This window comes from Zonotrichia leucophrys, chromosome 17 (genome assembly GCF_028769735.1).
Source record: "Zonotrichia leucophrys gambelii isolate GWCS_2022_RI chromosome 17, RI_Zleu_2.0, whole genome shotgun sequence".
Lineage (NCBI taxonomy): Eukaryota > Metazoa > Chordata > Aves > Passeriformes > Passerellidae > Zonotrichia > Zonotrichia leucophrys.
The window spans coordinates 5,512-21,790 of record NC_088186.1 but is presented as its reverse complement, the minus strand read 5'-3'; the positions used below and the strand labels follow the sequence as shown (position 1 = coordinate 21,790).

Below are 16,279 nucleotides of genomic sequence, written 5' to 3'. Positions count from 1 at the left end.
AAGTTTTCGGAGCTACTAACTTAACACCTTCTATTACTAAATAATGAACAGTATTGTAAATCCTTTCAAATCTCCCAAGCCCTTTACAAAAATGCAAAGCTAAATATGGCTGCACGTTCTGCAAATGTGAAAGTCAGCCTCTGTCTAGTAGCCTGAGAATTTTTTTTTTATCTAACTGTAACAGTTTGATGGAACTGACATCCCAACTATGCTACAGATATGAAAAAAAATAATTGGATACAGATATGCAGAATACACAAGAAAATGCATATACATTTTAAGCACCATGAATTTTAATTTGTTTGCACAATTATTTAAAGAGTGTTTCTAGCAAAAGAAAAACTGACTTACATTTCACCAACACAAAATCCCTGAACTCCTGGTGATTTGTAAACACAGGTGGGGATGGAAGAGGAGGCCCAAAGAGAGGAACGCTTTCTTCTGAAAATATTTTCAGCCTATTAAAAGTACAAATCTTTATCTATATGGAAAGTCACATTCAAACTCTACCTTTTTTATAGACACTATTCATAACCAAAGGAAAAAAAAAAAAAGGAAACTGTTTTCTGGGTGTCTTACATAAGAATTTCAAAGGGCATAACCAAAAAAGGCTCACTTGGAATTACTCTGCAGAGCAAAGTTATGTTTCTTAGACCATAGAAGGGACATAGAATTAGAACAGAACTTCGCAGTTCTACTCACGCAGCAATAGTTTTAGTGGCACTAGCAAAATACAGCCCTATTCAAAAACACTGTAAAAGAACAGGTCTTCACGTACAAAATACGTTCTCCTTACAGACTTCCACTTTCCCTATCCATTCACCACACACATGAAATACTTTATGCTTCCAAAGTAACAATGGCTTACAACATAGGAATCTGTAGCTTGGGAACAGCAAATTCCTTTACACTGAGGAAGACAGAGTTAGAATAACTTCCATGACAGCTGGACCTGCCAAGTTATTTTGATCCATAAGGAATCCAGCATAGCAATATTGAATGGCAGATACAAACCCATGCCTATTTGTTGACCAGGGCATAGCTTCTTTAAGATAAGTAATAATTCTTGGCTATTTCAAGTGATAGTTTGCCAACAAGTCTTCCAAGTGGCATGCGCAGATGACACGGGTCACAGCAAGTTCAGTCGCAAAATTATAGATTCAACCTGTATCTGCTATTTTAGAAACCAGACAGAATTTACTTTCTCCAAAAGCCAGCAGTGACTGACTGATATTGAGTCTAATGGATCACAGTGCCTTCATACAGTCTTTTTTCCTGAAATCTTAGGAACTGCATATAGTCTGAAAGGCAGTACTACATTTGCATGAATATTGATCATCTTAATATTTGTTACACATATTTGAGACACAGTTTCATAGATGCCCTATGTCTATTTAATTACGTTCAGGTAAAAAAGCAATCATTTATAACTACAAAAGGTGTGAAATGTTCCTTAACTACATCAGAATGAATTGTAACAGGGAAAGCCATAACAGAACTGACTAAAAAAATAGACTTCTTGAGTGACATAAAATATAAAGGCATTCTAAGCAGAAATTCAGCATCAGACCTCAGAGTGGTAATGCATTTGAAACAAGGAAAATTTGCCTCAAAAGCCTAGAGCATCCCCTATCCGTTTTTAGTGAAATTTTGACCACTTGGAAGACTGTCTTCACACACACACAAGTAAGAGAAAGAACGAGTTCTATTCAGGCCTATAATCAAATGACAGAAGGAAACATAATGGGGCAAGCTGAAATATAATGTTTTAAGGTTGTCATACAGGAAAAAATACTATGCAACATGTACTACGGCAAGATGTGTCAAGACTGGCAGAATGAAGCAATTAAGATGGACTGATCTACTAAAAGCTGCCAGTTACTTAATGCAAGACAGAAATTTATCTTATGCACTGCAACTAATTTCCTTCCCCACATAAACAGCAATATAAAAAGCATTTTACCATGGCTAACCCATCTACAGACTATCAGTTTACAATCAGGACAACAATCACTTCTTAAAGGGTAATGAGGAATGTATGCCCAGGTTTCTGTCTCAAAGCAACAAGAAAAAGAAAGAAGTGACTGCATTTTCACTTTGGAATCATGAACAAGTTTTGAACATCAATTTAAACAAATTTGCAAGAGGAAGCTGACAAGATCATGTAGCAAAATAAAACTACTCCTTTGCTTAACTGCATTACAGACATGACCCCAAAGAAACCTTAGCTGTAAATAAGAGGCAGGGGAAAAAAACTCCCACACACAAACTGAAGTATCATTCTTGTCTGGAGTTAGATTTAATGAAATGCTGAAGAAACACAGCGATATGTAAAATTCTGGCAGGTTTTAAGTACGTGACGTTCAACTATACGAGTACTCTATTAAATCCCCCAAAATGAACTATTTTGCTCAACTGCAGCCAAACTGCGATTTGTAAGGACTTGTAGTCCATGGCTATCACAGCATCACATGCATTAAATAACTGTCACCCTCCACGTAGTTTACTATGTCATTGATCTCACCAGGTATGAAAGTTCCAAGTGTATCTTTCATCATTTTTTATATTTCATCTAAAAACCAGTTTTGGGTCTCCTTAGCTTATGCCTGTTGCAGAATTTAATGTTTCTGATTTCAAGAAACCTGCTACTTATAGCCAGTTTAGTGACATCTACATGCAGGTCCACATTGCCCTTCAGTTTCTAAAGCACATTTGGCTTCCTGGCATACAGACAGGCGGATCTGTCTGTAGGCCAGAAAATTCTCCCATTGCCAAAATGTTTTCCCATTTTCTCTGAACCATCAGTTATTCGTTGTGAAATTATTTATTACAATCAGCACCTACCTGTAACTATCATTCTGCTTATTATATCTCACTAAAGCAAAAATATCTGCCATACAGTTAAGGAAGCTAAACCAGTTCTAATAAAGCTCACATGTATTTTAATAAACTTTTCTTTTTGCGCAGATTTAATAAAGGTACAATACATTAATCAAGTCAATGCAAATATATAAACAACTCTAGACAATATAGATTTCACTGTTTATAAAAGGGGTCCTATATCAAAATGTCATTGCTTGATCAACAGTTTTAAAAACCAAGCTACTAACACAGACACAGCATAAGACATACTACAGAAGTTTGTCTTACTTGTATTTGATATATTTGTGATTAAAAATACTTTTAGGTGATAAAGCAGTACTGATACTGACCTTTGCTTATACCAAAGCTTCCACTGAAGAAAATATTCCAATGAATCAATTTAGCCAACAGAATTATAGGAAAAATGAGAGAATGATTTAAAGTGCAAGCTATACTAAGGCTGATGCTCTATTGTAGAGTTACATTGATGTGGTAATTCTTCTTAGTATTTAGGTTCCTTTGATATGTAAAGATTTTTATTATTTTTTCAAACTTTGTTCATTTTCATTCACCCCTAGCAAGTCGGTTCTAGGAACATTTAATCTGCCTGAGAACTAGGTGTGGAAGTCTAAAGCTTTAAAACTCAGCAACAGAGTATAGACAGAAATTAGTGTTTTCTTCTTTTAATTCATTTTTCCTCATTCCATTCCATCTAGTCTAACACACGCCAGATTGGGGTCTACAGATTACTACTATTGTGACCCCATGTTAATTGCAAGATATTGGCCGCTGGTTTCTGCAATCATATAGTCTTCAAAATGTTTTCAACCAGAAATCTGGAAAACATAAGCTGTTAAAAACTGGAGAATATATATGGTAAATTGACTGAAAATTTTGACAAATACTGATCTAAAATACAAATTTAAAATAAACAGCATCTAAACATTGAAAGGCAATATTGAGCAAAATGCCAAAATTTAATGCCAAAATAATTTACAAAGACAAGAGAAATTAATTTATAAATTTGTATTTTCTGAAAAGGTATAAAATTAGATTTGTGAAAGGATACAAATAAATGCTTTCAATAAAAGTATTTAAAACTCACATTCTTGCTTTTACCTTATCCTCTAAGGGATTTAACAAACATTGTTTGATGCCGCAGACTTGGAAACTGCTAGTTAAGAAGCTGAAGGTCAAGAAGGCAAGAATGCAACTGTCTTTGTAAAATAATTTTCACTTCCATAAACAGCATAGAGGGGGGAATTCAGGGCAGAATTAAAAGTAATATTGATCTTAAAAAAAAGAATAATCATTAGAAAATGTCAGGAAAAAGATACGTGTAAAATGAGAGCGAATCATGGATGGCTTGAATGCTGGAGAAGACTCTTCACCTTCCTGAAATATGATAGTGACAATGTCATTTCCAATATGTCGCTTCCTTTCTACCTGGAAAAAAAAAGGAAAACAAAAAAGGAAGAAAAGAAAGAAGAGGCAGAAAAAAAGAGGTAGACAGTGACTTACGAGACATATGTAACTATCTTAGCAATTCTGCGACAGAACAGTAGAACAATATTCCTAAACTGCAAACAGAAAACTTACAGTCAATACGACTGAGAACAGTATAAAACCATTACTTAACTATAAGCAAGTAAACCTAGCAATGACATGGTGCACAGAGCAAGGCAGGTTCTAGAAGAATAGATATTGCATATGTTTAGATAAGCACTCATAGTTTCCGTAATTAATATTAATGAATTGGGCATGGAAACTCTAGCATTCCAAAAAAAGCAAATCTATCGCTTGAAATAAAAGGACAAAAAAACTCTGGTGCTGAAGTATTCTTTTGAAAAAAATATTGTGATCCATTTTCTTCTGTGATCTTGTCATCAGTCCAAGCAAAAAACATAAGAAAACTGCCATATGTCAGAATGCATAATAAGAATAAATGTAAGAATGCATAATAAATAATAAATCAAGTAATTTGTAAGTAATTTAGGTAAATCATTATGGATGTATGATGTATAGTAAACACATGTGCCCATAAAGTATTTTTTTCATCATAAATACAAAGAAAGGGCTGAGCAATGAATGACAGCACATTTGAACAAGAACCCACCTAGTTAATCCACAGCAGTGTGAGAGCACTTCTTAGGTTACCAACCTTAACATGCTCACAAGGGGAATTTCTTTCAAGCGACACTAATTGCTACTCAAGCAGGAGTTATGCATTACACATGTGAATATTCCTACAATTCACACACAAGGCTAAGTTCCAGTTTTCCTAAAGTCTTTGAGGTAATAATTACAGCAGTGAAGCTCTTCAAGTCATCTGAACACCACACTTAATCACTTCTCAGTGAAGCAATTTAGATCATCTTCACAAGTATCTTTTGTACCTTAATGGAGATGATAGCATGCATTATTTCTAATAAACAGAATGAAATCTTCAGGATCAGGTAAGATATTGAGGAAAAAAAGTGCAAAAGTCTCAAGGCTTACATCTCTCAAACATTAATGGACAAGAAGTCCTTTATTTCTTACCAAGTTTTGGAGTTTGTGATTTAACAAATAAATAGGGAAATAAAGAGAGAACCGTGTACCTGCTGCTTGTTCTCTCTAGAATATGGTAGCATGGTTGAAACATGGAACATAATTTCATGCCCTTGAAAAACTGTATAGATGGAACAGGTTCCTGTTGTATCATCTGCAAGGGAAGGCAACATTTTCAGGAGGAGTATCACCTCCAAGTTTTCTGAAAATCAAAAGATATTTCAAGTCTTTCTACCCAATCTTCTTCAGTTACCCTTTTTTGTCTGATCCACTTTAGAAAATGCCCACACCACATGTTTCATGTGAGTCCAAACCAAGTTTGCAACTTATCTGCATATTCACACTTAAAACCTATTACACCTTTCACCTCCCCTCCAGAAATTACAGCGGTTTTCAAGCCACAATGTCCTTCTACCATGAGGCAAGTAACATGTCAGGTTATTGTGCATCTCATTCCAACTTAAAATGAAACCGTTCACCTTGATAATACCTGTCATAACTGCATTCCATACCAGTGACTTAAACTAACCTGACTTGCTGCTGGTGAACGAGTTCTACTTCTGGTGAAGCAGAGCATTTAATACACATACGAGGAAGCCCGTTTTGGAATTTTTTCATAACCACGATATATACAATATGCATTACACACAATAAGAAGAAACATTTAGACTGCAGCTCCACCCCCCTTTCACTGCTTCAGATGAGTTCTTACTTTTAGTGTCCAGTCCTCCTCTGTAGCCTGACCAGCCTTTCAAAGTAATTGTGTCACCCAAGAGATGCAAAAATCGTTGAAAGCTTTCACTTCCAGTTTCTACATGTGGGAGGGAGAAATGTTACCAAAAAAGCGCACCCATAGTAATAGAACATATCTCAAAAATGACCAAAATGAGGAAATGGGTCCTGCTTTCAGGACACCAGTTTCAGCTGAGTTAGTTTCCTTTCACGTCCTCCAAGCCTACTGCCTTTCCAGAAACAGCACCCTGACCGTGCAGAATAGGCATCATCACATAACATTAAACAGTGACCTCTTTTGCTAGCACCAATGCTGTTCAAGCGCATAGGAGAATGTGATCATGCTGTAAAAGAGTGAAAGAACTACAAGCCATGAGGTAATGAGTTGATTGCTTCAAATATCTCTTCTTTCTAAATGTTCACGTCACACAGTCTATTTCTAGAAGAGAGATTTCACTCTCTTTCAAGCTGTAACAATAGGCCTCCTACAGCAACTTCTTACAGACATAGAAGGCCCTATGCAACAATTTTTCACCCAACACATGAAACCAAACTTAAGGACTGTTCATATAACCATTGCCTCCCGCCCTGCTTCCCGCTGTAGGCACTATCTTGCTGCTTTTTTTTTTTTTTTTTTTTTAATTCAGATGAACAAAACAATTAAGGAGAAGGTGAAAAACTCACCATTACTGAACATTTCATCATCTGTAAGCTGACCATCCTTAGCATAAAGGACTCCAAATTTAAAATTCACTGATCCCTGGGAAATAAAACCAAATATTATATGATAAACAGTCAAACATAGGACATAAAAATTTATTTCCTCTAAGGACTTTCACGTATGTTTTCACGTATGTATGTATCTTTGCATACATCCTACAAATTAGAACATACACTTTGCAACATCTCTTAATACATAATAATTTACCTTTAAATTTCGATAGTACAGCATAAAATTATTAACTTAAATTGGTGATCTATTATTATTAAGTTCATGCTTAAAGTTTTTTTTACTGTCATGTTCAAAAAAACATTAATTTTTTTTTACTGTAATGAGCAATTGATTTCAAAGTCATCATAAGCCCATCAAAATACAAAGCTGTATTCACTGGACGGGTCTGTGAGCTAGAAGTAGTTAGGCTCATACTTACCTCTTGCTCTTCAAGAACCAATAAATCCTGTAAACAAAAACAGTATCTTTAGCCCACTTGTATTAAAGATTCTACAAGGATGATGGTTTTATTTGTGTTTATAAGTTTTGATTTGAAATGGCCAGTTCAATGAATAAAGACAGTTTAAGTAGTATTACAACATTATTATTATTATCATCATCATCATCTGCTACTGGAAGAAACAAACCAGTAGTATCTATACTTAATTACTTCTTAGATTTCCAGAAAATAACAAAGAAAAAGAACCAAACAAAAAAAAGTCACTTCCTACCTTTTGTATCTCAGGATGAAAAATTTCTCTTGGGCTCTTCTCAAATTTATCAAGACTCATAGCACTGAAAGGCAAACAAAATAGTGCTTTATAGAAGGGCAAATGAACCACCAACTGATTGCAGTTACAGCGGTTACAAAATGAATAGCTCAGAGAGCCTCTGTTAAATGGAATGTTCTGTGGGATTGCCATTTCTGTCCCAAAATACTAACTTCCAAGACCTCCTAAACTTATTTTTTATTTCAAAGACAGAAATTAGTAAGATTCTGTGAGGAGATGAGGTTTAAATTTATTTCCTTCTAAAGCACAGAGCTCTGTTCCATCACCCTTCACTTCGGCTCTACACAGAATCACGGCGAGCATTTTAGGAGGGCTCAATAACCAATCGTATGTCTCTCTTTTTCTATTCCTCTCTTTTCTTAAATAATTCAAGGCAAGTCAAATGAAAAATGAGAAGTTCAGCATCAAATTCACACTTTTTCCTTTTGTCTGGTCAAGAACAGGCTGTAAAACCACTTAGTGCTGCCTTCAATGATTAAGACTTGCAAAACCATTTTTACATGTTTTATAGATTTATCATAAAAACCACAGAACGCAAACTCTGAATTACAGAAAAAGGTATACAGGCAAATATCTAAACTGATCACTTATTTGTAAATACATACCTTAATATAGATTTCACTGATAATGTTTTTGTGGGACTGTAAGGGAGACATATTTTCTGAGTACCCTGTAAACAAGAAAAGCTAGGATATATTACAGGACATACCCACTTTTTCTGCATATTCAAATAGGATTATTAATAAAAAAATTAAGTTAAGAAAGAAGGAAGAAAACCAAGGTAATTTTACTCAGCTATATTTACTGCTGATTTAGAGAAAAAAAAAAAAGTCACGGGTGCTGCAAAGAAAAAAAAAGTGAACCATAAATGCCTACAGTAGAATTTTAAAACAATTGCTTGGATAAAAGAATCTCATGGAACATTAAGTAGAAAAAAAAGTGTAACCAGTATCAGACATGCCTATTTTCTTACCATTGTACAAGAAAATCCTAAAAGCAGTATAAAGTCAGTGCCTAAAACCGATCATAGGATGTAACCAAGAACAATTTAGGCATCATTTCTTAAAAAAAAAGTTGTTGGAAGAATTAGAAAATAACTAACACTACAGATTTCTGTCAAAAAGTTAAGTATAATGTTTAGTGTTATCTACTATGGTAGAATGGCATGTTTTTGTTATACAAAATAAAAGTATGTAATAAATACTGGAATTCTGAAGAAAGTGGGAAAAGCATATGATAAACATATCCAAAACAAACAAAAGTCAGAACGGCAGTTAAGTATTTGTTTCTTACTGTTTTTCTCCAAAGTATTGAATGGTATTGAGGAATGCGCTGATTGTTTTGCTCAGACAGTACAACAGACAGAAAGAAAGGGTTCTTCTCTGCATCTGTACCTACATAATTTTGATGAACTGTTGGAAGGAAAACAAACAGCACCATCAGTCATAAGGAAGACATACCCATTCCCTCGTGTAGAATCAGAGAGACACCTGTAAACATATGCATTCATACATAAAAGTATATAACTGTCTGCATAAATAACTACATACTTATACACAGCCATGTAAAAAAAACACCCAAAGAGACCGGTACAGTTTTCAAAGCCATGAAGAATTTCAAAACATCCCTTTTTGGTAGCGAGGGTTTCACTCCTTACAGATACCCATCCTCTGTTTTCAGGTTAAAGACACATGAAGCAAGGACTTGTTTCAGGTACAGGACAGAAAATGTTTTAATACTAAATGAAGACCATACCTTTTTTCATATTGAAATAGTAACAGTTCAAAACTACAGAAACAGCAACAGCATTTTTGCAAATTACATTTTCATTGGTCCAAATTCCAATCCATCTGCAAAAAAATATTTACCTTTCCCTAAAAAATACTTCAAGTACCATCTTGTATGATACTCTGGGTTTTCCAAATGCACATCCGTTCTGTGCCACGTACCCGGAGCATAGTCCATATTCTGAAATCAAATTGGGAGACTGTTACATGCAATATCAAGTAAAAAAAAAAGGGGACAAAATATAGGCAACAGCAAATAAGGAGTGAAATTTTAGCTGTACACTGCTACTTAAAAAGCAAGGATTTTTGCGAAGTCAGTTGGTGTGTAGCTGAAATAAAAATTTCTACCTCTCATTTACCCTTTTTTCTAATTTCTCTGTAAGTAGGTAAGTCTTGTCCTACTGTACCACTCTTAGTGGTAATGTCAGAATGTCAGTGAAAAGAAGGTCTTTCAATGTGGAATTTGAAGACAAACATTTTTAAAACTTAAATAAATTAATGCCTTCAGCTTTCATTTTCTCAGTTCTTCCCAAATTAATCCCCAAAGAAGTCTCCTTGCTTGACCAAAGCACGCTTTGGAAGTTCTTCAGTGCTGTTTCTCATAAATTAAGGTAAATTCCCAAGCGTCCCTCAAGCACTTTCCCACCATGACTTAACATGCGAAGAAAAAGCCATTCTCTGCATTCATTGACCATGCAGCCGTCCACTACCCACTCTATGAATCTTTCCATGATATGAGCTAATCAGCTTTTGAACTGCATGAAACTGAGCTAAAAAGACAGAGGACCAAACACAACTCTCCAAAGAATCAATGCAGAATAGTTAGTTTGCTTTCAACTCTGCAGCCAGTGCTGATAGAAGCATATGATCAGTAACAGTTCGCTGTTACTATTAGTTCAATACACACTTTACCAAAGCCTTACAAGTATCTCTAGAATATGAGGTCTTCTTTCTTCCAATATTAAGATGGGATTTGATGAAAGTTTTGCAAAGGAAGATAAAACATGAAGGTAAGTGGAAACTTAACTGTCACTGGAGTAGCTGCAGGACACACTGCGAGTTTAGCAGCAAGAAAGATGAAGGGAATTACTCTCCAAGGCTCCACTCAACCTCTTTCTCTCTTATTTAAAGATAAGCACAGCTGGCAAAAGACAGCTAAGGGTCAAAAAAATGAAGCTAAACCTCATCAAGCCAAGGAGCAAACTTTAAAGCACAGAGGTCACTTGAACATCATAGTACCAACAGGACAGGATAGATACAGAGATGAACTAGAGACTGGGAAGCGTCAATCGGAGATATTTTTCTCCTAACACGATCGAGTGTGCAAAAAAGTTACCAAAATGAAACGCGAGAATTTTTCGAAGTCCTATTCCATAGAAAATGACTGCAAATGCATCTTTTGTAAGTGAAAAATAACTGAAGCTGAATCATTTTCTTCAGCATTCTCTGAGTATTTTTGGGCACTTACCTCACCAGAGGAGCCATTTTCCACACGGAACCGTCCAGCTCTTTGAATGGCTCCATCAGCATCACTAGATATAAGCTATAAGAGAGTTTAACACAGAGGCTCTATTTCAAAAAATAGCCATACCAGCAGCCATCAAAACTTACTACCATTTCTTTTTGTTCCAGGAATCAGGACTCCCCACAGAGAAGGGATCAGTCTAGCTATTACCAATTTGACTAAAGACTTTGAATGACCCGGTAAGAACTCCGAGACAAATCAGATGCTTCACGAAGCAAGAAAAGTTAAGTTTGAAACATTTAGAAATTTGAAAGGGCAACAAGAACCTTTAAACATCTGTACTCCAAAAATGATACACTTTCATAAAATGCTAGCAGAATTTTTAAGAAAAACAACCAAGAAACAAGACCATTCATGGGAACTTACTGTGAATTAATAATTAAAAATAACTTTTTATTTTCCAGCAAAAGACTTTAAGTACTAGGAATGAAAGAGCCTCTTATCAGAAAACCAATTACTTGTATTTTTGGATTAAAGCACACATCTTTTATGTAGAACATATGGAAAGAAGAGAAAGGAACCTGGTGTTCCCACAATACAATTTCCAGCAACTAGACCACCATTTTACACCCAATTTACACACACGTTACTAAATATACTAACTTTAAAATTACAACTATAGCTTGTAGAAAACCTGTGATTTCATCCCATAGTAACAGAGCTGGAGATAATTTTCTTAACTCCTCCCCACTTCCGTTATCCTACAGTAAATTCATGTCATTTCATTATGACCGCTGACATATTTTCGCAATGCATAAGAAATTGATATATGAGAAAAACGCAGTGCCAACATAATCTCTAAATTTCAAGAAAATGCAGAATAACTGACAGATTCTAGGGAACCGTTTTCAAAATCCTAATTCTGACTAGGTCATTTAGCTTTCAGCCCTCTCCCCCTACTATGAGTCATGTACATATAAAATTACATACATGTGTATGTACAAACATAAGCATGTACACACTTTATAGCTTACGTAATTGCTAGTACTTCATTAAATACTACCCTAATATTTTGCCATCTTCAGTTTCTAAGAGGAAAAAAGGCTCAATTTCCATCTGGAGGTAAACACAGTATTTATATAAAGCTTCCTTTCCTGTTACAATGCAAAATTAATTAATAAGGTAGTAAAAAGATGTCCCATCACAGGTCTGATATATATCTGTTCAGAAGCCACTTTATATTAGCTTATAACTTTCAAATCTAGCTGGGAATGCACATTTTCCAAACTAGATCCAACTCTTTTACTTGGAAAAGAAAAGGATTAGAGCTCTGCATTATAAGCTGATAAATTGAAGGACAGGCTATGTGTACTTACAAGCTCCACAGATCCGTAATGCTTTCTGCTAAACTCTCCACGTCTGCAACCCAGATCTTCAGAGACGGAGCTGGAATAGAAACGCTTCATCAGTGTACACAAGTCAACTAGTCTTACATTTCCAGCAATGCTACACCCTGCCATTAAAAAAATTATAATTTCTGCTGAACAGGGTTCACAGAACATAAAATCATTGCTGCATGGAACACTTCTTACAGCATGCACAATTTCTATCAGCCATCGCAGTCTGGCTTTCACATTACACCCAAAGCAAATGCCCATGTCCTGACTGGAAGCAAAAGCTAGGATTAAATTAAATACTAAGGCATGACGCAATCAGAGTTCCAAAGCAGGTGGTGGCTTATAACCACCTTCGAAAAGTAAACTTAAAGCCTCAGAGAGGACAACTGCACTGTACAACTCAGTAAGACCACATTTATTAGGTTGTTACTGATTTTTTCAGTCTTTTTTCAGCCCACACACAATGAGAAAAGAAACCAGCACTTTAACTTAAAAGCAGCATGAGGAAACAACAGCATTTCAAAGATTTCCCTCCACCATCTTGACAAAGATAGCAAACCAAAGTAATCCTGGAACGCAAAGTGCAAAATCCATCCGCAGCACCAACCTCGTACCACGGTATCGCATTACTTACCACCTCTTCACAAACTACATTCCACTAATGTGAAGACAGACTGCCTTGCCACAAACCACACCCTCTCATATCAAAAGCATTTTTCTGAAAGCACTCTCAATAATTCATAAAACACGAGTATATCTGCACTAATGATTAAAACAAGACTGCTTAAATGTCAATATTGTCATTTGTGTCCCAATTCTAACCACCTAAACCATATCTAAACTTCAAACACATTAGCAGACCTTTTAAAAATCAGAAATATACCCAAGAGCAAATCTCTGCCTCTTCTCAACCTAACTACTTTATATCACACCTCACCTGCTTCATATCTTGTAATTAAAACAGACTCTCACATCAGCATAAATGCTATAGACACAACCTCATAAAAATTAGGCTTCAACATAGGTACAGGTAAGATTCACATTATCATGCAATTTGCCTAAGCGCATATACTCCCTAAGGAATCCTCTCTGGCTCTCCATTCTCGGTTACCACCAAGATCTGTACTCGACTCTAACATATCACATCTGCTAATTTAAAAAATACACTGTGATTAAAATCAACTGTTCATATTAATTTTCTTAATTGAATTACATCCTTCCTCAATCCTGATCTATATAAGAAAAAGGGCTGCTCCAGTTAAGACACTTTTAGAATAGTTTTCATCTTATTAAGATGAACTGCCAGCACCGAGCAGGTTAGTTTATCAGTGCTTCACATGATGTGGGCTTAATCATTTAAAATTTACTTACATTGCAAAATATTTAAATACAGATGCACCTTCATTCATATGAATATAACTAACCAGCTTACATGCATTTGCACAGCATCTACACAGTATCTTCCACCTCCCTTTCCCATTTTTCTGGAAACATAGATGCACTTGTATAAATGAACAGCAACAATGAAGAGGAGAGAGGACTAGCTTCTTCCCGTTTCAAGAGAAGCTCCTACAAAACAGTCCTGAAAGTTGATCAACGCAGCAAAATTAAACACACTTGCTGATCTAAACATAAGCGTTTTCTGGATCCTAGTGCCAAATCACTAGTTTTGTCTTTCAGAAGCTCGACACCGGAAAGCAGTTTACGTGGGGGTCGCGAGGGTAGGGGCAGAAGGGGGTGAGTTTGCAGATCGCACCTGTGCGATCAGAAGGATACAGCCTGCATGCTTCTCGGGCTTGCCATTCTCCTTGTCATTTATGTGTTTACTAGTCATTACCGGTCCACCTGTTTTCATTTAAGAAAGAGTCACAAGCACTAACGCAGTCAGCAGCCGTGTAATTCCAGCGATATCGCAGCGCTATCTGCTCACAACGCTGAACACGCTGCGAAGCCGACTCCGCAGCCGCTCGTCCACCTCCGCCCGCAGCACCGGCAGCAGCCCGAGGGAGACGGCTGCAGCTCGGGGGCTGCTGCGCCTCCGCCAACCCGAGGGCAGCCGCCCCACCGGGACCGCTCGCCCGGGAGCGCCCGGCGCCGCTCGCCCGGGGCGGCTCCTGCAGCTCCCGGCCCGCAGCAGCAAAGCACCGCCTCGCCCTCCGCCATCGGCGGGCGGCAGCGCGCCCCGCCCCGCCCGAGCTGAGCCCCCGCCCCCGGTACCGCTGAGTGAGGCCGAGGAACCGGGTGGACGCCCCTTCCGCGCTGCTCAGCTCCATGCGGGCGGCCGGACGGAGGCTTCGCCCCTCCAGCGTCGCTGCCGCGGCTCCGTCCCGCGCGGGAGAGACGCCGGGAGCTCCCCGCGCACATCCCGCTCTCCCAGCGCACGGCCCCGCGCATCCGCCTCGGCCCGCTAACCACTGATGTGCCGCGTCGGCCGTTGCGTCAGACGCTGCGCCGTCAGCAGGGCCTGCCGGGAGTTGTAGTCTCGGGCTGAAAGCCACCGCTCCTGGGCGGGGAAGGACCTTAGACAGCATCGCCCCTCTCGAATGCGCTTTCTTTGTCATTACAACTATTTTTTTTTCACTCTGTTTTTCACCCCCTTTTTCACTCTCACCCTTTTCCTTTTTCACTGTCTTTTTCTCTTTCATTCTCTTTTTTCTCTAACCTTTTCTTTCTCTCTTTTGCTCCTTTGCTACGTGTATTTCTAACTTTGTTTTGCTTTCTAGCCTTAGACTAAAAAATCAGCTGTAGACTATTTCATGCTACCTAGGAGTAAAAAACACCCCAAACTATAATGATTTGAAGAAAACTTCTTAGTCCCTGGGAGCCTGAAATTATCTACTGCTGCACCAGACATACAGCTTTTACTCCTTTTAATATATACTTTATAGGGCTCCAATTACTGCTCCAGCTGTCAGTAACGAATAGCAATATCCATTAACCGCATCATCAGTACTGCCATCTACATTACCAGTCAAATAATGACACAACTAAGAGGTAATTGCATCATGATTATGTAATTACATAAACCGGCAATCCATCACCTCAGCTACCAATCACCATCAAGCTCACCCCTCACAAAAACCTTGCCGCCTCTGTGTTGTTGTTTTGGGTTTCCTGTAACAATAAATCAACATGTAATGAAAATAGAGAAAGGTTATCGTCTTGTGTTAATATGCGTTTTGTATTGTATTGCTCTGTATAGCAGGGTCACCACTCTCCTCCTTGCTGTGACACCTGGGCTGGCAGGGATGACACAGTGACCTCGGCCAACCGATGCTGCCTGTGCCACCACCTGGCACTGATGTGTTTGATGAAAATCCTTTTGCTGGGATTTTTCTCCTGAGAAGCCTCGGTACAAAAATGGAACCAATAACGATCTGCTGGCTGTGGAGTGTGGGCTGGAGATGGTTTAGCAACAGGGGCATCTTGGATTGGTCATCTGTGCATTGTTTCTGCTTGATGACCAGTCATGGTCCAGCTGTGTTGGGGATGTGAGCAGTCACAGGTTTTTATTATTCATTCCTTTCCAGCTTTCTGATGTCTCCTTGCTCTTTTAGTATAGTTCTAATATCTCATTTTCTTTCAATATAATAGAGATCATAAAATAATAAACCAGCCTTCTGAAAGGTGGAGTCAAGATTCTCATCTCTTCCCTTGTCCTGGGGACCCTCAAACACCACCACAATCACTGCCTTGATGTGGTCGGGAAGCACCAAATAAAATAAAATAAAAAGCTTTAAAAATAGAAAAATTAGAAATTACAATTAAATTTAAAAAACCTTAACATTTAAAAAATAAATCATTTAAAAATAAATGAAAAACAAAATAAAAACTGTAAAGCGCTGTCAAGTGAAGTGCCATAAAGTGCTGGAAAAATTCCATAAAAGGAAGTGCCGTAAAGTGCCAGAAAAATTCCATAAAAGGAAATGCCATAAAGGGCGACTGTCATAAAACTGCCATTTGGAAAGTCAGCAATCTCTGTT

The 16,279-nt window shown here is 37.5% G+C and overlaps 1 protein-coding gene across 2 annotated transcripts in view; it reads right to left on the bottom strand.

Moving 5' to 3' along the window:
- The window catches only part of GARNL3 (GTPase activating Rap/RanGAP domain like 3), a 28,224-nt gene extending 13,517 nt beyond the window's left edge, over positions 1–14,707 (bottom strand). The window contains exons 1-14 of one of the 2 annotated variants that reach the window (XM_064727391.1): positions 14,514–14,707; positions 12,276–12,345; positions 10,903–10,977; positions 9,516–9,615; positions 8,941–9,059; positions 8,253–8,317; positions 7,588–7,651; positions 7,296–7,322; positions 6,829–6,904; positions 6,125–6,223; positions 5,463–5,566; positions 4,200–4,308; positions 2,845–2,890; positions 352–458 (exon numbers count right to left, since the gene is read on the bottom strand). In XM_064727391.1, coding sequence (XP_064583461.1) covers positions 352–458; positions 2,845–2,890; positions 4,200–4,308; positions 5,463–5,566; positions 6,125–6,223; positions 6,829–6,904; positions 7,296–7,322; positions 7,588–7,651; positions 8,253–8,317; positions 8,941–9,059; positions 9,516–9,615; positions 10,903–10,977; positions 12,276–12,345; positions 14,514–14,569 — 1,117 coding nt within the window. In that variant the 5' untranslated portion in view covers positions 14,570–14,707. Of the gene's footprint in view, positions 1–351; positions 459–2,844; positions 2,891–4,199; positions 4,309–5,462; positions 5,567–6,124; positions 6,224–6,828; positions 6,905–7,295; positions 7,323–7,587; positions 7,652–8,252; positions 8,318–8,940; positions 9,060–9,515; positions 9,616–10,902; positions 10,978–12,275; positions 12,346–14,052; positions 14,319–14,513 lie in introns of those variants that run through there. The other variant, XM_064727393.1, reaches the window with a different exon arrangement.
- Positions 14,708–16,279: the final 1,572 nt, after the last annotated feature.